This window comes from Panthera uncia, chromosome A2 (genome assembly GCF_023721935.1).
Source record: "Panthera uncia isolate 11264 chromosome A2, Puncia_PCG_1.0, whole genome shotgun sequence".
In the NCBI taxonomy this organism is placed as follows: Eukaryota; Metazoa; Chordata; class Mammalia; order Carnivora; family Felidae; genus Panthera; species Panthera uncia.
Genome location: NC_064816.1, coordinates 15,684,148 through 15,711,170, shown reverse-complemented (window position 1 = coordinate 15,711,170; position 27,023 = coordinate 15,684,148). Strand labels below are relative to the sequence as shown.

Here is a 27,023-nt window from a genome sequence, read left to right as displayed (position 1 = left end):
CTAGCTTCATTCATTCATTCAACAAGTATTCACTGAGCCACACAAGGAACTATGTTGGGCCTGCAGATCTACCTCTCCAACCTTGTGTTCTTCCACTTGTCACCCAGGTCACTCTCTTCCTATCACACCAGCTGCCTGGTGTGTCCCCAAATACCAAGTATGCTCCTGTCTCAGGATTCTGTGCTTGCTATTCCCTCTGCCTAGAATACTTTCCCTTAGATATGCTCATGGGTCATTCCCTCATTTCATTCAGACCTCTACTCAGCAAGGCTGGTTCTGGTCCCTCTGACAAAAACAACACCCTCAGTCCCCTTATCGGGCTTTATTTTTCTCCATAGCACTTATCACCATGGGACATTTTATACCTATTTATCTGTTTATTGTCTGCCACTCCACCTCCCACCAGAACGTGAGCTCACACTCACGGAGGCGCTGCCTACCCTGCCTAGGGCTGCTTGCTCAGCAGATGGAACAGTGCTTGGCACGCGGAAGGCACTGACATATCTGCTGAGCACACTGCTGAATGAGAATGGAATGGGAGGTCACTCACAACAGGAGAACGAATGATCAGACCAGAGCCTGGGGAGAAACAATCTGGCAGCTGCACAAGGACCATTCCCTAAAGGGTCTGTAAGAATTCTCTCAACACACTACTCCAGAAATCCTGGGTTTAGGGAAAAGATGAAGAGGACCTGAATTAGGACAGCGGCTTACTAGACACATTACATAGACACATCAGTGAATAATTCAGTCACAGTCCCTGCTCTCACGGAGTTATGATATTGTAAGTAATGTCATTATTATTGTGATAAGTGCCATAAAATATACAGAAGAGAGAGAGGATGAGCCAAAGCCAATTCCAGAGCTTCCCTTCTACCTGACTACATGGATAGTGTGCCATCCATACACAAAATGAACAAAAGGAGAGATAGTTTAGGAGGGAAAGAGCCTTCATTTGAGACATAATTAGCATGAGGATCAACAGGACAGGTGAAACGCAGGTCTAGTATTTAGAAGCAAAATAAGCAAAACAGAGATATTGATGTGAAAGCCACTGTAATTTACAGATTATGCCAACAAACCTTTAGTGGGAAGACAGGTTAGCACAGTATGTTTTGCTGGTCCTCAGAACAGCTCTGTCAAGGTTACAGGACATTTAGATTTTACAAATCAGCACAGGAAAAATAAGCTTACGACACGTGTGCATCACTTTACTATGTATCTCTCAGAAATCGATTCCTTTTAAGTGACCATTTGAAGTGCAGCTCCAGGGCTGAGCTAATAAAATGTGGCTCTTAACAGCTGAGGCAGCACAAGAACAGGAGAGATCACCCCTCAGTATCTGTGTTTCTCCTCGGTGGGTCTGGACACAGAGCCAGATTCTATCTTCAGTGTCTCCACAATCACAGCACTACAAGCAGTCTCACGTGCCCACCTGGTAACAAGTCTTCTTGAGCTTATTAGCTTTTTAAAAAATTGTGGTAACATACACATAACGTAAAGTTTACCATTTTAACCATTCTTAAGTGTCCAGTTGAGTGGCGTGAAAGACATTCACATTGGTGTGCAACCAGCCCCACTATCTGTCTCCAGAACTTTTCCATCTTCCCAAACTGAAACTCTGTCCCCTCCTCCCAATCCTAAGCAGCCCCCACTCTACTTCCTTTGTGTACTCTGGTTATGTCATTCAAGTGGAATCTTATGGTGTTTGTCCTTTTATGAACGGCTAGTTTCACTCAGCATAAATAAAGTCTTTAAGGTTCATCCATATTGTAGCAGGTGTCAGAGTTTCTTCCATTTTTAAGGCTACATAATATTCCATTGTATGTATGGAATATTATTCCATCGTGTATATTTCAACAAAATGGAGTAAATTTTATCCATTCAACAGTCGGTGCCCCTTGGGTGGTTTCCATCTTTCAGCTACTGTGAATAATTCTGCCGTAAATATATAAAAATATCTGTTCTTGAGCTTGTTTTTTGGAAAGCACTTTTGTGTTCTGATCAGATATGCAGCACACTCTGCCCAGATGTATTGGGCCATATGTGAACTGTCTACTTTGCCTGCCGGCGGGCAGCCCCAACTCTGGCCCTTACCTTCACGGCCCTGAACACAGCCGGTCAGGTCCACTGGAACACAGGAGCCATCACGGTCTCCTCTGGCCTGCCATTCTGCAAGCAGCTAAGCATCCTCAGCTTCAACTGAGACAGAAAGGGAGCATGGTGTCTTTAGTTAATGCTTCAGAAACAGTCTGGTTCAAGCTCCAGCAGAGCTAACAAGACTTTAGAGATGCAAAATTTAACAGTAACTTCTCCTATGTCAGTTATTCAGTCACCAACCAGGATAGTCCCATGATCCCCTGCAGTGAGCTGGAAAAAGAAAGTGCTTCACTTCGGGCTCATTTGTACTCTTTAACAAGAGATGCTTCCCACTGCTAGATACTGTGTTGAAACCACAGAAGTATACGCTGGGGCAATAAAGCAAGTGGAGCCTACTTCAAAAGCCTTTAACTTTACAAAGGCCATATCACTCTACAACGGGGGTCAGCCAGCCACAGCCGATGGGTTAGGCCTACACCTGTTTTTGGCAGATAAAGTTTTAACAGGACAAAGCCATACCCATTTGTTTATGTATTCTGTACAGCTGCTTTGGTGCTACAACATCAGAGTTGAGCAGTTGCAACTGAAACTGTATGACCTACAAATCCTAAAATATTTACTATCTGGCTCTTTACAGAAAATGCTTGCCAACTCCTGGTTCACACATCTTGGTTCATTCTCTTCTCCCCCGCTGGAAACGGGTGATGTGGTCAGTGGTTTGTGCGGAAGGGGCCTCCCCAAACTGACTGTGGGGAAACTGGCTGGCTCTACACCAAGGAGGCAACAGGAGTGCCAACACGCAACAAATCAAGAGTAGGAAGGGACACGCCATGCTTGCAATTTAGAAGGGGCGAGGAACACACCTTTAGAAAGATGTGATCTCATTTTCCATCAACCAGCCTCTAAGCTGAACCAGGTGTGGCCAAGGGGCAAACGATGGAGTCTCATGTACAAAATAATAAAGGAACCACCTGCATTAAGAAGCATCCCCAAAATAAGCTTCTTAAATTCACACAGCCGGCTGGCCAAGCTCCAGAAGCCTCAGGGTGAACCCCAGGAACACTGCTTGGGTGGTAACTGATTTTCCAGGATGCCTCCGACTCCCTTTCCCTCCCTACATCAGGCAGCAGCAAGTTCTCTCATCCTCTGCCTGGTGTCCAAAGGTAACAGCATTACCCACCACATAACTTGAGGAAGAAAGAGCAAGACTGACTTTTCGATGAATATGAATTCATATCCCAAGTGCACACGTGCTCTCAAGGAGCACACTCTTCCTCTGAGGTCTAACTGTTCACTAAAAAGAGGAGAGGCTGGAAATGAACACAGACGCCTGGAAAAAGTCAGTAGAAAACACCAGGAATGAATGATATTCAGAGGCTCAAGTTTTCCAATACAGTGTCATTTCAAATTCAAAAGAGTTCACAATCCATACGTCCAAAGGCCTAGCAGCATACCCATCACTGTCCTCCCTGCTCAAAAATGACACTGCAGATGGTGTTCCCTGCTCTGCTGCATAACACCAGCAGGGCAGGTGAGTAATCTGATAGAGGACGCAAAGGCATTCCTTCCACCAACAAACAGCTATGTTGGATCCCAGAGAATATAGCTTTGTGCCTTGGGCAGTCCCTTAATATCTCTAAGCCTCAGGGTTTTTTAATCTGTAAAATGAATGGCTTTGATAGAGGATCTCTATGGCTCCTTTTCATAGGATTCCTCCAGCTCTGTAATTATACCTGTGTAACACCACACACAACATAAAAGTGGCATGTATCAACAAGTTCTTACTTCACTTCCTGATATCCTTCTCCACATACTCCTTCATCACAAAATCAGTGTGAGAGAAACTTAGGCAAGATTCCACTCAAATGTGTGGCTTTTGAAGCCAGTCTCAATGAAAATTGCGTACTTGGGTTTAGTGGGTCAAAAGGAAATATTCTAATACTGTGCCTTTTACCCATGGAAAAGACATTTCTTTCCAGAGGATAAATTCTCAGATCTGGGCTCAAAACTTTAGCAAGGGCCTTGGGAAAATGCTAGAAGACTGATGCCAGAAAACTGGTGGAGAACCATTCATTAGTGGTTGCAAATCAGGGTGTGAGAGTGTGTGTGTGTGTGTGTGTGTGTGTGTGTGTGTGTGTAGGAAGCTGTTCTCCTAAGCTGATGGATCAGTGAGTAATATTCAGGTTTGGTGACCCCATTCTGTCTTCACAAATAAAGAAAAAGGAGTATGTGAGGTGAGAGGAGAACAGACAAATGTTAAAGTGGTGGGTCTAGATCTTATGAATAACAACCCGTGGTGAGCACTCACTGAATCTGCTCAACTCGCTGGACGCATGTGAGCCTGACAGATGTGGCCTGAGCACTGGGCAGCTGGTGGCCCAGAGGAAAGGACATGAAACCAGCTGTTGGAACGAGGGGCTAAGAGCCTTGACCGTACGCAAACCCCTCTACCCAGACCAAGCCTTCTGCTATATGTTGCCGAGAAGTCCTGCACTGCTATCCTCCGTACCTTCAAGATAAAATGATTTGCCAAGTAGATGGACCATGGGTTTTTCCTGATAGGAGAACAATACTCAGCTGGATTCATGACCCATGATCCAAAGATGGGCTTCAGGGGAATCGCGCCTATGACTGAATGCAAAATTTTGTATGCACATTTTTCTGGGAAGAGGGTTCATCATGTTCAGTTTTTAAGAAAAAGGTTCAAGTCAACATAGATACGGAATATGGTTTTAAAAATCCAGCATTATTACTCTTTCTGTTATGCCTCTTCTTAATTATCCAACAGGTGCCCAAGGAATTTAAATTTCAAATATTTCCAAAAAAAAAACTAAGAAAGGTTTAGGAGTTGGCAGTGAACTTACAGACTGCATCATACCTGCTAACGCTAACTTGCACACTCTCACTAAAACTCGGGAGGACAGAAAAGATGACATGTTGTTAAGGATGAGTGAGGGTTGACCTGAGGTAGATTAATCCACTTTGAATCAGCAGCTGGAATCAGTTCTGCCACTGTCAGTGACAGAAGAGGCAACAGGAGAGCACGAAAGAACACTTGGCCAGGAGAACAGAGACCAGGAGTCCAGTCTCTAGTCCTAGCTCCGCCTAACTCAGTCTGTGACCTTGGACCAGTCCCTTCTTCTGGGCTTGGGTCCTCATCTGTAAAATGCAGGCTACTGAAGCAAAGCAGTGGTTTGCAAACTCTTTTAAGGCAATGAACGTTATGTTTAGATAAAATCATCCAGAATTCATCAGAAGCTAAAACAAATTCAAAATGGCACGTTGAACATACCCATTTATTTCCCCTCCCTTCTAGAAGCGCCATCAAATTATTATTCATAAATATCTACTGCTTACTGAACATTTACTACATGATTGTTTTAAGTGCATTAACTAATGGAATCCCTAACACACTTACTAGGTAGGTGATGACACCCATTTTAAAGATGAAGGAACTGAGTCACCAGTGTTTAAGGAACTTGCCCAAGCTGTCACAGCTAATAACTGGCAGAGCCAGGGTTCAAACCCAGGCAGTCTGGCTTGAGTCTGTACTATATACTACCTCTCAGACTGAAAATCAAGAAACAGCAAAGCTCCCAAGGAAAAAGAAGCTGAAAGAAAGAGGATATTAAAAGCATCACCAAATTTTGGAAGATGAGTAGTAGCTGATTTAGATGGAGAATACTGAGTGCTACAGACGGCAAGTCCCTGCAGAGCCCCCTCCAAAACTCAACTGTTGGAGACTCAGGCTTCCTCTGAAGGTGTGGGGATAAGGGAGGCTGCAATCAGACAGTACTGCTCCCCTCCACTAGGCAAGCAACTGTTCCGTTGCTGGATAAACGCTGGAGGTTTATCATCTGGACAGGACGAACTAGACTCCAAACTTGGGCAGCTAGGGAACCACTGAAGACAAGGAAGTGGCACCATTCGGGGGACTAGGTGAAAGTCTGCACACAGAAGCAAGAGCCCCCAGTCCCCTCCCATCACAAGGCTCCTCAAATGGTAAGAGCCAAGGTTATTCCACTCAGGCAGAAGCCTGAATGAAGGTCCATGGACTTTGAACACATCACATTGAAAAGGTCAGGTCCATCACCCTACAGTTTTGGCTCTCAGAATGCAGCTCCAGGCCAGCAGTAGCATCACTGGAGAATTTGTCAGAAATGGAAATTCTTGGGCCCATGCCAGACGAATTGAATAAAAAATTCTGGGGTGAGGTCCAACAACCAGTGTGTGAACAGGCCACCGAGTGATTATAATACCTGCTAAAGATTGAGAAGCACTGCCCTATAAGGAGGACCACTAGTCAATAAACCCATCCCACACCAAAATGCTTCCAACCAGCTTTTCAGTACCCATTTATTTGGAAGACAGTCAGGAAACATCAGAAGTTTCAGGAAAGACTCTATCTTGAGGGACAGAGAGAGAGAGAGAGAGAAACCAAAACAGATTTCACAGGGCAGCTTTAGTGAAGGGGAGAGAAATGAGAGAGAGCCTGGTTTGTATGACCTCTCCCTGGCCTCTGACCTCACATTGCCACTGAGCTACTCCTCAGGCTGTACAGAAGAGTTAGAAAACCAATGAAGCAAACGCTCTCTAGGTCCTGTTCAGTTCTACTCTGTGCCTTTATACTTTATCCTTATGTGCCGGATGCTCGAAACTAACACAGCAATTTAGACTGACACTCTGGGTTGGAACTACCTCTGATAATTATCTTGTCTCTTTGAATGAATAAATAGCATTTTAATGGAAAAAAATCACGCGAGCATTGTTATGCCAAAGGCTTGTTATATTCTGTGTTTGCATTACATGCAGAGGCAAACTGCACTGCTTTATTTTATGTAGAAATATCTGTAATCATCCCCCTGTATCATACGCTTTTGCTTCTCTCTCAGGCTTTCCATGGCTCACCCTTACAGCCTAAATCTTAATCCAAAAACCCTCCCCTATTACTGCTTTTTACCAGTCTCTACTCACCCTAAGTGTCACCGCCACAACCAGATCATTCTTGTGCTTACAAACCTCTAGTAGCCGCGACGTCTACATGTAACCGCCTCATTTATATTTACTTCCTCTGACTCCTTTAGTCCAGCTCATTTTTCTCAAACCCCTTGGTTCCCCACTAAAGATCCTTTTCCCTCTCAGGCCACCTCATGCCTCTCCTGGAAAACTGACCTCCCTCAAGGGATGAAAACGCAGGCCAGGCCTCATGCAAAGAACACCACAAATGGTCTCATTTAATTCTCACACTAATAAGAAAGCATCCCTATTTTTACATTTGGAACACTGATGTTTAGAGACATTAAGTAACTTGCCCAAGGTTATGACTAGGATTCTACTCCAAATCCTTCTATCTCCACACTCTTAAATCTACTCTCATGTCTCCAGAGGTCTGACTCAAATATGGGAAGAAAAAAAGTTTCCTTAATTCTGCAGAAAATGAGAAGAGCAAAAGGAGCTCTGCGTGTGTGTGTGTATACACATATATATGCGTATATATACGTGTATATATACACATATATACGTATATATATATATGTATATATATAAACGTATACACACATATATAAATATAGATACATATATATAAATATGTATATATACATATACATACACACACATACACACACACACACACACACACACACACACACACACGTTTTAGCGTGGTCTTCCACAGATGCTCAGAGCCTCAAGTCAAAGCCCAACAGGGAACACAGTTCACAGCAGTCTCTCCCCACCTGGAGGGCTCCTGAGGGCTCAGCAATCTGGCCAAGGAGCAGCACAGCATGCCTCCCCAGCAGGAATGGATGCAAAGCACAGGAGGAAGGCTGGCTCTTGCGCCCAGAATACCGGTAGGAAACAGGTGGTTAAGAGATCCCTCTCCCCACGCAGACCCAGTCCATCCTCAGAGACCCTTGTGGAGGTGGTAGTGGTGGTGTGCCTTCCAGTATGGGGTGGGGGGCAGAGTAGATGCCCACCTCAAAAGATGTCCAGATATGATTTTAAAAGCTCTTAGGAAACAAGGTAGTAATCTAACGACCAAGGGCAAGCAATGACTCCTAAGGCGTAGCCTGCGCCTCTGCAACAGAACAGCTAACTTCGAGGGGCACAAAGAAATGTCTATGGTGACAAGAGAAGGTGCTTCACTGGTGCCCATCAGAATGTGGAGGCGGCCACCGCCCCCTCCTCCAAAGAGGCTGCAAGTCCATTTTCTCCTGTCTGACAGAAAAGGGAGGCGGCACCCCAATGTCTCCCACGCCGAGGGCCTCAGTCGCGCACCTCTCAGCCTTGCCTTCCAAGGGCTAAGAGGCTGTTCCTGTCCGTCTCCCCATTCAGCCCCAATCCCCTCTCCCACTCGGCACCTCTCTCTCCCCTACTCGGTCTCCAACCTTCTTGCCCCATCGCTCTGCCCGCTAGACCTCTCTTCCCCTACCCCCCGCCCTTCTTTCCTCCCCACTCGGTTCCTTATCCCTCAGCCTCGCGCTGCCCAGCCCTCGGTACCTTGAGCGTCACGTCGCACAGCTTGCCTTGCCGCCGGATCTCCTCCATGACGCCGTAGCCGCGACTAGGCAACTCGGACACGGAGAAGTGCACCAGGTCCTCCAGCTCCTCCGCGCCGTCCTCCACCATCTTCCCCGGCCGCCGCGACTGCGCAGGCCTGGGAGGCCGGCTAGAAACCAAACGGGGCGGGGCGGACTGCCGCCGCGAGCACACGGCTAGAAGGAGACGGACCTGCACGGCCGCCGTAGTCTCGGCTGCTCTGCGCCGGAAGCTCCGCTGCCCCGCTTCCTGGTGCGAGCGCAGCCTTCTTTCCCTCGCTTTCCCTACCGTGCTGTCGCGCCTGCCGTTGCCGCAGTCTTTCTGGATTAACCGGTCCCATCTCCCGCCTTTCCGATTCGGCCCTGACCTTACTCGTGTCTCCACCCAGGGCCGCGGACTTCACTTCCGCCACTACCCGACACTTCCGGCATCTGCGGAAACGGTCCGTTGCCATGGCGGCTATGTACACAGTTCTGCAGCCGAGAATGCAGGGCTGCGGTCGCTGCTCCTGCAGCGGTCGCGCGGCGGGAGGGCCTCTGCCTCGGGAGCGGTGAGCAGCGACCACGCGCCGCACGGATGGGGAGAAGGGAGGCCCGAGACGGGGTATACGCCCAGGCGGTGGGCAGCGGCTGGGATCCGAACACCGCCCTACCCGGGAGTCCCCCAGCTTGGCTCGCTGATTTGTGAAACCCGAGCGGAGGAGAGGGCGCGGCATCGTGGGGGCTCTTTCAGGCTGGCTGCAGTTTAGGGTCTTCGGATCTAACGTTCCCTGGCCCCACGAGACCTCTGCGTCTCTGCCGAGGTTGAGAGGGCGTGAGGTGGGGGACCAGAGGTCTGCTGGACCCTTTCATACACGGCAGTTTTCGAACTGGAGGGGGCTTCGGGATCGCTAGGTAGAGCCCTTCACTTTATGGATGAGGAAGCCGCTCCAAAGAGGGGCAAGAATGGTCCCAAGTTCCACTGCCTCCCACACTCCACACAGGGGTCCGGTATGTTGGGTGAGGAAAAGGGAGAAGACCAGGTCTGTCGGGAATCGAGTCTTTGGTTTAGCCTAGGGCCGGGTGCGTTTGGACCCTGTTGTTTCGGGGTTCAGGTGCTGCCGCCGCTTTAAAACGATGAGGGTTCCATATGAGAGCGTCTGGTCTGGGCAGGAGCGCTGAAAGGTAGGGATTCACCTGGTGCCCACCATTCCAGCAGACGCTTCCTCTTCTTTAATCCAGCTTTCAGAAACGCTTGGTAGCAAATTCTGTTCATTCCCACCACTAAAACGAATAAGGAAACCACGAACCTTCAGGGAGATCTGCTGGTGGCCACTCCGAGGTTCATTTATTTACACAAGAAATATCTAAGGGTGGTGCCCATGAGAGAGAAGCATTTCCCATAAGATCCTGAGGGAGGAAACCCCTGCTAAAAGAGAGGGCATGGTGAGGGGCTGAATATGGCTTGTTGTAAGTGGTGCCTGGAAGCTAAGCCCTTCTGGAAGGTCTGTGGGCTCAGGGGTTGGATGTGGTGTGGGAGGGAAGTGACATATGCCCCTTGGGACTCTCTCAGTAGTGACCGAAGATGGACCCACATGTGGAGATTCAGCCAGCCACCCTCTGACTTCCAGCCATGACCATCACTACCAACCACCATTTCTTGAGTACCTGTTCTGTGCTGGGCACTGTTCTGGACATTGAAGGGGGATTCAAAAGAGAGAAAGCACAGTTCTGTCCCACAAGCAACTTGTAATTTAATTTGGGAGCGGAAACCCACTCAAATGATGTGGCGTAAGAATGGTAACAAGCGTTATTTCAGTAAGTGCAAGATGGCATGGGGTCTCTGAATGTCTGGGTGTTGAGGGGCTGCTGAGTAGGAGCCTTATAGGAGGAGTTAAGTTAATAGAAAAAGCTTGCAGAGTGCCTGGCTGGCTCAGTGGGTAGAGCATGCAGCTCTTGATCTTGGGGTTGTGAGTTCGAGCCCCACATTGGGCACAGAGATTACTTAAAAATAAAAAAAAAAAAATCTGAAAATAGAGAAAGTTTGTCTTAGGTGGGTATGACTCCTGGCATACTTGAAGCTATGGATGTGAGCACGGGGAGGGTCTGGGGAGGATAGGGGAGCTGCATGTGCATGTGCATGTTGGCAAATTACAGGCCCCACTCTGAGGGGAGGGCGATGCTCAGGCTGTCCGTGCTGTTCCTGTGCTTGGTGGGTGGAGGCTTCCAGGAGGGAGGCCTGGGCACCTGCCACCTAGGCTGGTTCCTTTCAGAGGGCACCCTGGCCAGGAGGCTGGGTCCTCAGACCCAGAGCTATTGACCTTCAAGCTATTTGTGGCTCTTTATCGCTCGACCTCAATGTTGTAGACAAAAATTTTAGGACTGAAATTGGATAAGCCATCATCCTTGATCACCTGAATACTTTTCAGCTTCGTTTTCTAAAAATTGAAAGGTCTGAATGGTCCCATAGTGGCTGGGAAAAGACTTCCATGAACTAATTACTTGAGGAATGTAGCAAGCGGACACGCAGTTCTACAGTTGGCAGATGTGAAAGTGTCATGTTTGCTTATTTGATTTTACATCTGAAGGGCTTGTAACAGGGGTTAGAGTTTCGTTTGTCTACATCATTGAAACTGTAGACTGAAAGGGCAGGACCTGTCTCTATTTAATTTACTTCTATAGAGATATTTCACGCCACTGATGATAGTTAATATAATTGTAATAGGAAATCTACCGGTCATTGCAAGTTGTGTCTAGAAATATGTTTAATATCCTTAAAATCTATCAGGTAACATTCAGTGAGCCTATCTTAGATAATACAGGGAAAATGTTAATATTCTTTATTTAATGTGCTTTAATTTTTTTTTAATATTTATTTATTGAGAGAATGAGAGACAGAGCATGAGCAGGGGACGGGGAGAGAGAGAGGGAGACAGAGAATCCAATGCAAGCTCCAGGCTCCAGCTGTCAGCTCAGAGCCCGATGCGGGCCTCAAACCCACGAACCATGAGATCATGACTTGAGCTGAAGTTGGCCGCTTAACTGACTGAGCCACCCAGATGCCCCTTAAAGTGCTTTTTTTTTTAAAAAGTGAAATAATTAACTGTATTTCAGAGAAGAAATCCCTGTCATGCATGATTTTTTTCTTTACAGTACAGGTCTTAACATTTCGTTTTTTAAAAATATTAAGCATCATAGCAGTTTATTAGAGTGCTTTGCAGTAGTTCAAGCAAGCTATTTTTCCTTAATTGCTGTGTTATTGCTCTTTTCCAATTTGAATATGAAATTGAATCAGCTCCCTATGTCTCATGTTTCCCTAACTCTTCCTAAATTCAACAAATTCTTTTGCTGGTTGTTGTTGTTGTTGTTGTTGTTGTTTACAAAAGCATACAGGTGATTTCTTTGGCCTTAACTCCTCTTTCCTGCCCTATGAAGATGCAAGTTATTTTAGCACCAAATGCCTCATCTCTTATTCAACTGATTCAACCCCAATAGGAAGGTCAGAAGAGAAGTGTACCAAGCAGCATACATCCTGACTGACCCTCAGGCCTTGTCCCTATTCCAAATGTGTTTGGTACATTTGGAACATTAACGCTAAATGAGTTTTTAACATTCTTTCTGTGTATTCATAGTTCCATAAAAGTGAAATTATTGAAATGTGAGAGCCCAATGTTAGGACTGCATGACCATAGACCACTTGATGATACTGTTCACATCATTTGAAAAAGAAGGAAAGAAAAAATATTAGGTTGATATTAGGAAAACTTATATGTAAAATTAGAAATGTTTCCCCTTTGAACAAATTAAAATTGTATTATGTTAATTTCCCTAATAGTTTCAAATAACGAAGTTTAGTACATTTTCATAGACTTTCATCTTGTTTAGTGGTATTACTTAACTAGGTTAAATGTATTGATGATGATTACAGGTTGATTTTTCCTTAGCTCTCCTTAGAGCTTTTGACATTTTCTCTCAATATTTAATCCTTTGTCATCAGGGTATAAGAGGTACCTAAAGAACTAAGTTTTGTTTTTTATTTTTATTTTTTGAAGAACTAAGTTTTAAGTTCCCCTTAAAGCAATAAAAATAGCACAATTGTTACTTCTGTTTAATAACCCTCTTTGCTTTTCCACTCTATGTCAATGTTGGAACCAAAATTTACTGTCTGATTAGTATTCAATATTTTTACACAGGCACTCTCAGGAAAGGGCCTAGTGTGATTTCACCAATGAGACTAATAGCCGATAAAATACAAGATTTCTTGGTTATCATTTGATTGTGCAATCAATTTTTTTAAATTTTAATAAAATACTTCAGTTGGACAGGATCTTAGAAATTAATTAACTCTCCCCTCAGTGCAACAGTCCCTTTGGTAGCATCTCTGCTAGCTGGCATCTTGACCTTGCTTGAGTCTTTTCCATTATAGGACAGCTCTACATAGTAGGAAGGTCATTTACCTAAATCTCCCTCCCTCAACACATACACCTGTATGCTTACATCCTATTCCATGAAGCCACACCAAGCATTTATTTTGACATTTTGTTATACACGGTAATTATTTGTGGTAGTATAAATAAAGGAATACAGATTAAGTGGATCTACCTGAAAGAAAATGATGAAACTCTAGTTAGGTTGACGAGAAGACGAGGAGGTAGAGGGCTGTTTGATTTTTTCTCAATGGACTGTCAGAAAAGAAAGAGTATCTGATTGTGGACTAGATTAAATACACTTCTAGGGAATCATTTTCTGATCTAAGCTGGTCAAACGGAGGTAAAGGAGGGGCTGCTGCATCTGAAATAACATATGTTCGTGAAGACAAGAAAATTAAGTTTAAATGCATTTCATAGTAAGTATTTTAGATGAAAGCATAATGAATGAGGCAAAGCATAAGCGGACATTTTTAGGTACAGAATATTTTTAGGAAACACGTCTAAGATTAGGCCACTAAAGGGAGCGTTCTTCTTGCTTCGTGTTTCTGTCTCTTAGGGGCCCATGGCGGAAAATGGTGAGGCAGCCTGTAAAGTAGGAAGTGCCTGTACTTGTTGAACAGCGGGTCCTGTGGGTAGAGCACTGACACGAGAAGGGGTAAAAAGGAAGACTGGGTCTCATTGGGATAGAAGAACACAGACCAAGTGTCAGTCACTCCATTCTGATCTTCTTAATGCGTTGCCACTTGATGATAACTACTGAAAGCTGTACTGTTTTCTTCTTTTTAGCTAGAATGGGTACTAGGAAAAAAGTTCATACCTTTGTCCGTGTCAAACCCACCGATGACTTTGCTCACGAAATGATCAAATACGGAGATGACAACAAAGTAAGTGGGATGTGCTTGCTTTCACCAGCTTGGTCCTCTCTGTCCCACCTTGCTGCGGTGGGACCCTGTGTCCAAACAGCCTTTAAGGGCCAAGACAGAATTGATAAAAGTTCAGATGGAGTCCAGACTTCCAACAAGTCCAAACCACTCCCCTTGAGTCACTTTTGATAAGGAAACTCCTGAAGCTCCCACTTTTTTTTGTTTTAATTTTTTTTAATGTTTTTTTTTTTTTTGAGAGAGAGATTGAGACAGAACGTGAGCAGGGGAGGAGCAGAGAGAGAGGGAGACACAGAATCCAAAGCAGGCTCCAGGCTCCGAGCTGTCAGCACAGAGCCCGACGTGGGGCTCGAACTCATGAACCGTGAGATCGTGACCTGAGCCAAAGTCAGGCACTTGACCGACTGAGCCACCCAGGTGCCCCGAAGCTCCCACTTTTAATTGTATTTGTGGTTAATAAGTTTGCCTTCATCCTTGTGTCTGACACAGAAAAGCTGACATTTGTCCACACTCATAAAACTCTGTGGGGATCAGATCTGCTGTTACATGATCCCTCAGGGAGGGAGTCAAGTAAGATGTCTTAAGTTGATAACTGTTCAACTTACCAAACCAGTGAGAGAAACTCTTTTCGAAAGAACTGGAAAGATGTATCCATCCCTGTGTCCCGACCACTGTCCTGACAACCTTTCTGAAGCCCATGACAGGCTTAGGACAGGTTGAGAGAGTTCTATGTTTTCATTGAGCAAACATCTGTGAACCTACATGGGCAGCATGAGGACATTCGTTAAGGGAAGAATCCGAGAGCAAACTGCCCAAGCTTTGAAAGTCTTGACAGTCAGAGAAAAGCTCATGTGCAGCAAATCCTGCAGGACATGGTCTCAGTGAGCACAGAAACACAGAGCATTTCATGTGTGAATGGACAAAGCCCCTCCTCTTGCTTGATCTTACTTTTTCTGCATGTGGCTGTGTGTTGGCTCCTGGATTAGGACAGCCAGTGTAAAATTCTGACAAGAGTCTCTTTACATCAGAAGGCCCCACGGTGAAGATTGGAATCTCCCCTTGACCTAACCCAATATGTTCCTAAACCAGCTGTTGCCTTAGTGGCTTGCTATGGAGAGATCTAAAAGTCTAAAAATGTCTTTAGGAAACTTTGCATCTAAAAAAAAAAAAAAAAAATGAAATCTTTGCACCTGAAGATATGCTAATTACAAGTGATAGGCACCCTTGATTTGCTATAATACCAGTGAGGAACTGTCTGAGAAGCCAAGAGCCATTTCTGTGGTTATTAATTCATCATTCCTCACAATGCTCCGTAGCATGTAAAAGATGTGGCTCAAGCCCAGGTCTCTGTCACCAAGCCCAGTCTTCTCTCTGGCCTAAGTCAAGGCCTCCCTGTGCTTATTAAATGTGTCTAAAGCTTGTTTAATAAAAAAACATGATAAATGTGCTTGACCTCGTATCATAGATGTGGGAATCAAGCCAAACAGCACCCTGTAACCTAGGGTGACAAGGCCTGAAACCAGTAAGTGCTCCAGTCTCCTGATCCTTCCACCGTAAAGGCGGTGTGGCCTCCCTTCTCCTCTCCCATCCCAAAGAAATCATCTGAATATCAGCCCATGTGTGAGAATCCCTGTTCTTCCTAAAGTTTGCTTCCTCTTATTTTCTCCAGGTCAGGCCTCAGCTATCAGTGAGTTTTTCATACCAGTTTCCTAATACCTAACTAGCTGGCTAACTCTCTCTCTCTCTCTCTCTTTCTAGAGCATTGATATTCACTTAAAAAAAGATACTCGGAGAGGGGTTGTCAATAACCAGCAGACAGACTGGTCGTTCAAGCTGGATGGAGTTCTCCACAATGCCTCCCAGGACTTGGTTTATGAGACGGTCGCAAAGGACGTGGTTGCTCAGGCTCTCGACGGATACAATGGTAATTTAGTTAATTGACTGTTATTAATTGACTGTAAGAACCTGCAGAACCCTTCCTGGAGGAAGAGGTGCAAGTATTTTATGGTGAATAAAATAAAATATAACCTCTTGTGCTAACTTTTGTTTGTTTATGTGTCTATCTCATATTCTTTTAGTAGAAAACTTATTATTTGCTTGGTGGTATTGTGGGCATGACTTGATCCAAACTTCTGAATAGGAAGACTAAGTGACTGTGGCTCTCTATAGGTCATGGGGATTGAACTATTATCCTGTTTCAAATCTCTCAAATACTAGTTTGAAGATAATGGCCTTACGAATTTGATGGAGTCCAAATACTTCTCTCTTGACTACCTGCCAGGAGTTATTTCCATCATTTTACCAGCAAAATAAATCTACTCTTCCTATTTTAGCATAGAGTTATTTACATATAGCATGAAAAAATGGAGTAGAGTTTGATTTTCTTAACAAATGGAAAGCAGCTTTATTGGGAGATTTTTACAAACTAGTTTGGTCTAAGATTGCTTTAAAATCTTAAGATTTGAAAATCTGTAGAAAGAATCTATCACAGTTTGTAAACTTTGCCCATGTGACTAGAATGACCCCTGTCTGCAAGTTTTAGGTCTTCTGTTTAAAAGTCTCTTTTAAAGTCTGTTTAGTGTTGAGAACTAAACATTGTAATGTATCCCACTTGTGACACATAGACGTGGTCCTTATTAATCCTGAGGGGATATGGCCCTGAGGAGGTAGAGACAGAGGAACTAAGAAGGCCAAGGAAGTTAAGAGTCTTGGGCCCTGGCTGCTATAGAATTACAAGTGGGCTCTGAGTCCCAGCTGAAGTGACTCCTTCCTGCACATCTGTGCTAATCGGCACTGTTTCTGACCTCAGCTCACATGCTGAGTTTGAGCCCCGTGTGCAAAACCTACCAATCCCAGGAACTAGAGCATTGGTGTGGTGAAGGCAAATGCTGATTTCCATGGCCCAGTGTTGCCCAGAAGCGGCATTTGGGATGGGGTCTGGCTCAGGTTGGCCAAGCCAGGAGAAAGAGCGGATGGGAACCGGAGTCCAGGGTGACAGCATTCTTCGTGTCTCAGAGCCTGGTGGTGACAGTAGACCTAAGAGATGTGAGAAGTGCAAGTGGAAGTCTTCCCAGAGAGGGCCGTGGGACCAGATCAGGACCTGTCATGGTCTGTGTTTGGAAGTGGCTTGGGGCCAACTAGTAGCCCTGTTTGATCCTGTGGGAACTTGCAGTCTGCAAAGAATCCTCACCATCAACAGGAAATTCTCTCCCCACTCCCATCTCTTCCTGGGGATTTTGAAAGCTCTCCTTGTCTCCTGACTGGCCAGCCCCTGGGAGGCCTACCCCGAGACTCTTGACAGTTCATGGCCTTGCTAAAGAAGGGCTGGAGTTCAATGTTCTATCTCCCTCCTCACCTGTCTAGAAAAATTCCCAGTTCCTCTGTTCCCTGGGATTCCCCACTCTGCTCAGCAGCCCTAGGGTCTGGTCTCTTGGCAGAGGGATCAGTAGAGCACTACCTGGGCCACACATTCAGAGCTGCAGTCTGTGTTTTGACCATTTATGTCCTGTTTCCTTGCCCACTCACCCTGCCCTCCAAGGCAGGAATCCCTCCTGTCCCTGGCTGCTCCTAATGGCCACCTTCGCGCCAGGGTCCAGGCTGGCATCGGGCATGCTGGGGGATAGGAGAGCTATCCTTGGAGCTATTTTCCTGGACATCACCAAGACACGCTTCCAAATGTTTGCAGGTACCATCATGTGTTACGGGCAGACGGGAGCCGGCAAGACATATACCATGACAGGGACAACTGAGAATTACAAGCACCGGGGGATCCTTCCTCGTGCCCTACAGCAGGTAGAGAGAGGGCCCACAGGCAGGGTACCACACAGGTCCCCTTTCTACCACACCTGCTGCTAACCCTAGGCCTGCTACTGGAGACAGGATACACATGGTGGCGGGTGGGGGGTGGGGGGCAGGGTGGTGCAGAGGCCTCAGGAAACTAGGAAACTGGGACTTCAAGTTTCAGGGTCTGACCCAAGCCCATGAGGAACCTATTTCCTCATTGTAAAAGAGGGAGTTGGACGTGCCAACCAGCTTCTTGCTGCTGTGATGGTCTGTGAACCTGTAATTGAGGATTTGGAAGTCCTAATCATGTTCCTGCCTCATTTTAATGAGGGGGATATGGCCTCTTGCAAAGCTTCCTCCCTGGCCTGCTCTGGCTTCTTCCACTGCCACAGCCCCAGAAAGAACAAAGGGAAGAAGCAGGGCCCAACATGAACTTTCAGGATCGAGTGAGTCCTGGGGGTCTGGGAAGTATGACTGAAAACAGTACACAAGGGCCTTCCTCTGGAGTTCTGTGAGGACCTTCTGTTGGAAGGTAGGAGGCAAAGGGCCTTTCCCCAAAAGCGTCTCGAGGTTTTATAGCCCTGTCCTATAAAAAACATAGATGACTGTCTAGTGTATAAAGCATCCATGCTCTAATTTATGAAGCAGTAGCCTTCACATCCCACTGTCCAAGCTTCAGTATCTCGGTATCTTAGACTTCAGTAGTCGAGCCCAGCACTGCCCAGTAGAGACACGGTGTAAGTCACACATGCAATTTTGAGTTTTCTAGTAACCACAGTTTAAAAAGTAAAACAGGAAGGGGCGCCTGGGTGACTCGGTTGGACGCCCGACTTTGGCTCAGGTCACGATCTCACAGTTTGTGAGTTCAAGCCCCACATTAGGCTGTGTGCTGACAGCTCAGAGCCTGGAGCCTGCTTCGGATTCTGTGTCTCCCTCTCTCTCTGCCCCTCCCCAGCTCACACTCTGTCTCTCTCTCTCTCAAAAATAAGTAAATATTAAAAAAAAAATTTTTTTAAGTAAAACAGGTGAAATTGATTTTAATAATATATTTTATGTAACTGAGTATATCCAAAATATAATTTACACATATAATCAATATAAAAATTCTTGAAATATTTTACATTATTTTTCTCACACTAAGTCTATGCAGTGTGTATTTTACACTTACGGTCCATTTCAATTTAGACACTAAGTACTTATCAGGAATACTCAATCTGCATTTAGATTTCATAAAATTTACAGTTGAAAAAGTAGATTTATAAACTCAAGTTGTTGCCAACATTCTGAAAAGTTTACCAGTAATTGAACTTAGTGGACATTTTTTAAAGTTGATTTATTTATTTTGATAGAGAGAGTGTGTGTGTGTGTGTGTGTGTGTCTGTGCACGCATGTGCATACACATGCTGGGGAAGGGCAGAGGGAGAGGGAGAGAGAGAATCCCAAAAAGGCTCCTTGCTGTCAGCTCAACGCCTGACGTGGGACTCAATCCCACAACCGTGAGATCATGACCTGAGCCAAAATCAAGAGTCAGATGTTCAACTGACTGAGCCACCCAGGTGCCCCTTTAGCAGCTAGTTTTAACTTTCAATTCAAATTAATTACGATCAAGTAAAATTTAAAATTCCATTCCTTATTTGCATCAGCCACATTTCAGGTGTTCAGCAGCCACCTGTGGCTAGTATCTACCGTGTTGGACAGCACTACCCTCGACTGTTAGAGCCAGGTGGGGGCCTCAGGGATCATCCAGCCCAACCCCTCCCTTCATGTGGCAACTAAGAAAGTTAAGGTCCAGAGAGGGGAAAAGACCAGTCCAAAGTCACCACCTGCTCAGAAGTACCAGGAAGGGTATTTGGAAGTTGTTAGTTGGGAAGGCTGAGTTTTGGCTTGGCTTCTTCTCTTACTAGCTGAGGCCATAGACAAATAATTTCATTGCATGGGCCTTTACCCAGATGGGCATTGCCCCTATCCTTCTTCAATCGCAGGGGAGTTGTAAGAATAGGATTAAATAATGGATGTGTAAGAGGCTTATATATGGTGAGACTCCATAAAATGAGGGATCTTCACTCCAGAGTCCTTTCCATTCATCATGGCTGTACAATCTGTTAAGTCAGTCTTCAAAATTCTACAAGATGTGGGGCACCTGGGTGGCTCAGTCAGTTAAGCGTCCGACTTCAGCTCAGGTCATGATCTCACGGTTTGTGGGTTCGAGCCCCGTGTTGGCTCTGTACTGACAACTCAGAGCCTGGAGCCTTCTTCAGATTCTGTGTCTCCCTCTCTCTGCTCCTCCCCCGCTCACACTCTGTCTCTCTCTCAAAAATAAATAAAAACATTAAAAAAAAAAACTCTACAAGATGATAATAAGTGCCACTCAATGAACTATTAATAGTAATTGTTGATGATGATGACCATTATGCCAGCTAGACTGTAAATTCTTTTAGGACAGATTTTTTTTTTTTTTTATTGTACCTCTTGATGTTTCCTGCTGAGGTAAGAACTCTCCTAACACTGGTTGGTCATTGGAGTTTTGCTCTTGGTGACTACTGTCCAATATTCCATGTAGGTTTTTAGGATGATTGAAGAACGCCCCACACATGCCATCACTGTGCGTGTTTCCTACCTGGAAATTTACAATGAGAGTCTGTTTGATCTCCTGTCCACTCTGCCCTATGTCGGACCATCAGTCACACCAATGACCATCGTGGAAAACCCTCAAGGGGTCTTCATTAAGGGCTTGTCAGTGCATCTTACAAGTCAGGAGGAGGATGCATTCAGCCTCCTTTTTGAGGTGAGATGACCAAGTCTAAGGATGCCTTCTGCCCTTTCTTCCTTCCTTCCTTCCTTCCTCCCTTCCTCTCTCCCTCCCTCCCTCACATCCCCCTCCCTCCCTCCCTTTCTCCTTCCATCTCTCTCTTCCTTTGTTCTTTTTTTTCTTTTCTCCCTCCCTCCTTAGTTGTTTTACTTACTTTGATAACCAGAATAAATGTTAATATATGCTCGTTTAGCAAGTTCAGATAGTAATGAAAAAATACAGGAACAAAAATTAACATAATTGAAATTGTCAGTTGAAATTTTCAGTTAATGTGAAATCATGGCATTTGTGGTATAGAAAAAAAAAGAATTAACATTCTTAGTATATAAAAGCTCTTATAAATCTATAAATTCCTCAGCATATGTTATTCTTTTAAAAGTCATATAGGGGGCACCTGGGTGGCTCAGTCAGTTAAGCCTCCGACTCCGGCTCAGGTCATGAACTCACAGTTCGTGGGTTTGAGCCCTACGTTGGGCTCTTTGCTGACAGCTTAGAGCCTGGAGCTGCTTTGGATTCTGTGTCTCCTTTTCTGTCCCTTCCTTGCTCGTGTTCTGTCTCTGTCTCTCTCTCTCTCTCTCTCTCTCAAAAAAATAAACATTAAAAAAATTTTTTTAAAGTCATATACATTGGAACTCTTATACCTCACTGATGAACTATAAAATGGTGTGGCCATATTGGCAGTATCCTAAAAAGTTAATTAATTTTATCATAGAACTTAGCAAATATCCTAGGTATTTTTCCAAGGGAAATGAAAGCGTATGTTCACAAGCGTATGTTACACAAAGGCTTGTAAGCAAATACTATAGCAGAATTATTCAAAATAGCCATAGACTGGAAATAACCAAAATTCTATCACCTGGTGAATGGGTAAATAAAATGATGCAAAACTATTTAACAATAAAAGAAATGGAGTACTGATATATGCATGCTACAACATAGATGAGTCTCAAAAAAATGCTAAGTAAAAGAAATACAGAAGATCACATCCTGTTTGGTTCCATTCATTTGAAATGTTCCCAGTAGCCACATCTTTAGAGATACAAGTAGATTAGCTGGGAGGACGGGGTGGGAAATGGCTACAGATGAGCCCAGGGAACTTTTTGGGTGATGTAACATTTCTAAAACAGGATTGTGGTGATGGTTGCATAGCTCTAAATTTCCTTTAAAAAATCACAAACTGTATACTTAAAACAGAGAATTTTATGCCATATAAGTTATATGTCAATAGAGGCACCTGTGTGACTTGATTAAGCCTCCGACTCTTGATTTCAACTCACGTCACGATCTCACTGTTTGTGAGGTTGAGCCCCGCATAGGGTTCCACACTGACTGTGCAGAGCCTGCTTGGGATTCTCTGTCTCCCTCTCTCTCTGCCCCTCCCCTGATCCTCTGATCTCTCTCTGTGTGTCTCTCTCGCCAAATAAATAAACAAACAAACATGTTAAAAAATTATTAAATTATATGTCGATAAAAGTTTATTTAAAAAGTCACATAGGTGGAGCGCCTGGGTGGCTCAGTTGGTTGAGTGGTTGAACAGCCAACTTCAGCTCAGGTCATGATCTCACAGTCGTGAGCTGGAGCCCCACATCAAACTCACTGCTGTCAATGCAGAGCCCGCTTCGGATCCTCTGTCCCCTCTCTCTCTGTCCTTCCCCCCTCCCCTCCCAGTCAAAAATGAATAAACATTTACATATTAAAAAAAAGGTCACATAGGGGTCCTCAGGGTGATTTAAACCTGGAGCCCTTGGATCTACAGGGAGGAAAGAGCATCCCAGGAGGCAGCAATAGAGCATTCTTAAAAAAAATTTTTATTACATTTCTTTATTTTTTGAGAGGCAGAGACGGAGTGTGAGTGGGGAGGGGCAGAGAGCGAGAGGGAGGCACAGAATCCAAAGCAGGCTCCAGGCTCTGAGCTGTCAGCGCAGAGTCAGATGCGGGGCTCAAACTCACGAACTGTGAGATCATGACCTGAGCCGAAGTCAGACGCTCGACTGAGCCACCCAGGTGCCCCCAGCAATAGAGCATTCTTATTGTTGCTCCTGACATTTCACCACGACTAATGGTATTTGCTGTGGGGCTTTGGTGGCTTAAGGTTAAAGAATGTCCAAGTTTGGGAAGAGTTTTTACCATTAATAAGTATTTATTCATACCCTTAGTGGTAACCACTCTCCTGATTTGTAATCATTTCATTGGTCTTCTTTATAGCTTTACCACTTCTAGCATACCATGTATGTTTCCTCAAACAGCATAGTTAAATTTTTTTGAAAACTTTTATATAAAAGGAATCATGTAGGATGAATTCTGATTACTTTTCCCTCTTATCTACTTTTTATGTGAAATTCATCTATGTTCTTGCTATATATTTTTCATTGTCATCATCACTGTATTACATTGGGTGTTAGGTGAATATACTACAAGTTAGTTATCCACTCTCTTTCTTTCCTTTTCTTTTTTTTTCTTTTTCTTTTTTTTTTCTTTTAGAGTGAGTGTGCTCATGAGCAAGGGAGAGGGGTAGGGGAAGAAAGAGAGAAAATCTTAAGCAGGCTCAATGCTCAGTGCAGAGCCCAACACAGGGCTTGATCCCACGACCCTGGAATCATGACCTGAGCTGAAATTGAGTCAGATGCTGAGCCGACTGAGCCGCCTCAGTGCCCCTATCCACTCTACTTCTGATGGACATGTAGGTTTTCCTAGTTTGAGGGATATTTCGTACAATGCCACTGGGAACATTCTTGTATGTCTGCCTCGTGTATATAAGCATGAATTTTTCTAGGTAAAACCAAGGACTGCAGTTATGGGTCATTGAGTGTGTCTTAAACTTTCTTAGGCAATGCCAACTCTTTCCCATAATGGTATACTCCCACAGTGGGTTAGACCTTAAGACCTTAAAATTTTGACCAATCTGGCTGGTGTGTGGTTTTTCCCACTGTGATCTTTGTTTTCTTCTCCCTAATTACTAATGAAGTGAAGGGCCTTTTCATATGTTTATTGACCATTTGGATTTCCCTTCCCATATTTTTTATCTTCTTTATAGATGTCTTTTTTTTTCTTTGTCTTGTTTGCATGAATTCTTTATATACTCTGAAAACTAATACTTTTTCAATTATATGTATTGTGAATATGTTATATTTCCCATGGCTTGCCTTTTTTTCACTCTTTATGTGTTATTTGATGAACAAAAATTCTTGATTTTAGGTTAATTGAATGTATGTAAATTTTTTGTTTTGACTTTCTGTGTAAAGAGCACATAAGAGGATTTTCTTTTAAAAATCCACAGGTAGAGGGCCACCTGGGTGGCTCAGTCATTTGGGCATCTGACTTCAGCTCAGGTCATGATCTCACTTTTCGTGGGTTTGAGCCCCACGATGGGCTCTGTGCTGACAGCTCAGAGCCTGGAACCTGCTTCAGATTCTGTGTCTCCCTCCCTCTCTCCCTCCCCTGCTCATACTCTGCCTCTCTCTTAAAAATAAATAAAACATTAAAAAATTTTTATTTTTTTAAGTTTATTTATTTATTTTGAGAGAGAGTGAGCAAGCAGGAGAGGAGCAAAGAGAGAGGGAGAGAGAGAATCCCAAGAAGGCTCTGTGCTGTCAGTGCAGAGCCTGATGTGGGGCTCGAACTCATGAACGGTGAGATCATGACCTGAGCCAAAGTCAGATGCTTAACCGACTGAGCCACCCAGGTGCCCCACCCCCAATTTTTTTTTTTTAATCCACATGTAGAATTCTCCAGTTAAGTCATCTGACCTTGGACTTTTATTTGTTGAGAGGTTTTTGATTACTGATTCATAAATTGGTCTGTTTAGATTTTCCTTTTCATCATAATTCAGTCTTGGGAGTCTGACAGTCTTTATCTTTTAACTGAAGCATTTCATTGCATTTGCACTTAATGTAATTACTGATATATTGGGGTTTACATCTGTCATGTTATTATGTGCTATCTCGTTGTTCCATTTGTTCTACATTTATTTTTCTTACCCGTTTTGCCCCTAATTTAATTTAATTTCATTAATTTATTTTTTTTAATTTACATCCAAGTTAGTTAGCATCCAGTGCAATAATGATTTCAGGAGTAGAATCCAGTGATTCATCCCCTACATATAACACCCAGTGCTCATCCCAACAAGTGTCCTCCTTAATGCCCCTTACCCATGTTTTGCCCCTTTTTTATTGGATATTTTTTATTATACTTGTTTTCCCTTTTACTAATTTAGAAGTTGTATGTTCATTCATATTTATATTCTCTCACTCTCTCCGTTTAGCCCAGAAATAACAACTTGGCACATTTAGTTAATACATACACACCCAAGTGAGTGTATCTAACTAGTGAGATGTGAATAAGCTCTATGGATTATCCAAAGTCAGCTTCTTGGTTTTGATATTGCGCTATAGTTTTGCAAGATATTATCTTAGGGAGAGACTGAGTGAAGAGTACAGGGGACCTCCCTGTACATTTCTTCAAAACTCCTGTGGATCAAAATAAAGTGTCATTTTATCATAATTTTTATTATATTTTACTATAACATTATCATTTTAATTGTGTTATAATTACGTTAAAATGTTTAAAAATAGGGGTGCCTGGGGGCTTGGTCATTTAAGCATCCGACTCTTGATTTCGGCTCAGGTCATGTATGATCTCACTGCTCATGAGTTCAAGCCCCATGTCAGGTTCTGTACTGACAGCTCAGAGACTGCTTGGGATTCTCTCTGTCTCTCCCTCTCTCTCTGCTCTTACCCTGATTGCTATCTCTCAAAATTAATAAATAGACATATATATATATATATTTAAAAATAAAACCTCTGTGGTGCGCCTGGGTGACTCAGTCAGTTGAATATCTGACTTCAGCTCAGGTTATGATCTAACACTTTGTGAGTTTGAGCCCTGCATTGGGCTCTGTGCTGATAGCTCAGAGCCTGGAGCCTGCTTCAGATTCTGTATCTCCCTCTCTCTCTGTCTTTCCCAGCTCATGCTCTGTCTCTCTCTCTCTCAAAAATAAATAAACATTAAAAAATTTTTAATAAATAAAAAAATAAAACCTCTAAAAATCTAAAGTTCATGAAAACCTTTTACTTCCTCCTGCATTCTATAAGAACCTTAGGATTGCTACCTTGTCTTTTATGTTTTTGTTTTTTGACTCTGCAGGGGCATCATTATTAATGTTTTATATAGTACACATTCTTTTACGTTTACCCTCGTATTTACCACCCTCATTGCTTTTCCTTTCTTTTCTCCATCACCTTCCACTGGAGATTGTTTTCTTTCTTCTGTTGTATATCCTTTACAGTGAGCATGCTGGTGACAAAGAGTTTCTTGTTTTTTGAAATGTCCTTATTTTACCCTTAGTCTTGAGAGATATTTTTGCTGGGTATAAAATTCTATTTTCACATTTGTTTTCTTCTACCATATTTAAAAAAAATTTTTTTTAATGTTTATTTATTTTTGAGAGACAGAGAAACAGAGTGAGAGTGGGGGAGGGGCAGAGAGAGAGGGAGCCACAGAATTTGAAGCAGGCTCCAGGCTCTGGGCTGTCCACACATAGCCCGACATGGGGCTCAAACCCAAAAACTGTGAGATCATGACCTGAGCTGAAGTCGGATGCTTAACCAACTGAGCCTCCCAGGTGCCCCTGTTTTGTTCTACCATATTAAAGAGATCATTGCAAAGTTATGGTTTCCATCACTAGTAGTGAGAAGTCAATGTCAGTCTGTTCAATAGTCCTTTAAAAGTATGTTAGTCTGTGCCTTCTGAGAAGCAGATGCCAAGATGGGATTAAATGTGCAAAAAAAATTTTTTTTAATGTTTTTAAATTTATTTTGAGAGAGAGACAGAGAGATTGAGCAGGGGAGGGGCAGACAGAGAGAGGGAGAGAGAGAATCCCAAGCAGGCTTCCCACTGTGACCACACAGCCTGATGCAGGGCTCAAACTCATGAACCGTGAGATCATGACTAAAATCAAGAGTCAGACACTTAACTGACTGAGCCACCCAGGTGCCCTGGTACATGATCCTTTTAATGTGCCATTGAAGTCAGTTTGTTATGATTTTGGATTCTGCATATTTGTCAACATTTTCCTGGCTATATAACATTCCATTGTACAGATAGACCTAATCATTGGGTATGTAGGTTAATTGTTAGTCAATATTCATGAACATTTTTAAGACTTTTTCATTCTTATTGCTACTTGGCTTTTCAGAAAGCTCTACAAATTCACACATCCCTAGCAGAGGGTGAAAGTCTAGGTCTGGACTCCAATTGGTCTCTCATTCTACTAGTGTATAAATGAGATATCTCTGGAAGGTCTGATTGCAGTAACATGAAATCACTTGTATACCTGTCAGAATAGTTGAAAATAACCCAAATGCTTTATTGTTTTAATTCTTCAAAATGCTGTCTACTTTTCCTCTCCTCTTCAGGGAGAGACCAACAGGATTATAGCCTCCCACACAATGAATAAAAACTCATCCAGGTCGCACTGCATTTTCACCATCTATGTGGAGGTGGG

General features: G+C 43.8%; 2 protein-coding genes across 10 annotated transcripts in view; one reads left to right on the top strand and one right to left on the bottom strand.

Moving 5' to 3' along the window:
• KLHL18 (kelch like family member 18) overlaps positions 1-9,080 on the bottom strand; it is a 58,289-nt gene extending 49,209 nt beyond the window's left edge. For 2 of the 3 annotated variants that reach the window (XM_049642611.1, XM_049642612.1), the window contains exon 1: positions 8,602-9,080. In XM_049642611.1, coding sequence (XP_049498568.1) covers positions 8,602-8,730 — 129 coding nt within the window. In that variant the 5' untranslated portion in view covers positions 8,731-9,080. Of the gene's footprint in view, positions 1-2,097; positions 2,203-8,601 lie in introns of all 3 variants that reach the window. The other variant, XM_049642613.1, reaches the window with a different exon arrangement.
• A 25-nt stretch (positions 9,081-9,105) lies between these two features.
• KIF9 (kinesin family member 9) overlaps positions 9,106-27,023 on the top strand; it is a 53,685-nt gene continuing 35,767 nt past the window's right edge. For 2 of the 7 annotated variants that reach the window (XM_049642601.1, XM_049642598.1), the window contains exons 1-6: positions 9,466-9,629; positions 13,835-13,932; positions 15,688-15,853; positions 17,615-17,721; positions 20,273-20,497; positions 26,935-27,018. In XM_049642601.1, coding sequence (XP_049498558.1) covers positions 9,551-9,629; positions 13,835-13,932; positions 15,688-15,853; positions 17,615-17,721; positions 20,273-20,497; positions 26,935-27,018 — 759 coding nt within the window. In that variant the 5' untranslated portion in view covers positions 9,466-9,550. The other 5 variants (XM_049642599.1, XM_049642600.1, XM_049642602.1 and 2 more) reach the window with 5 other exon arrangements.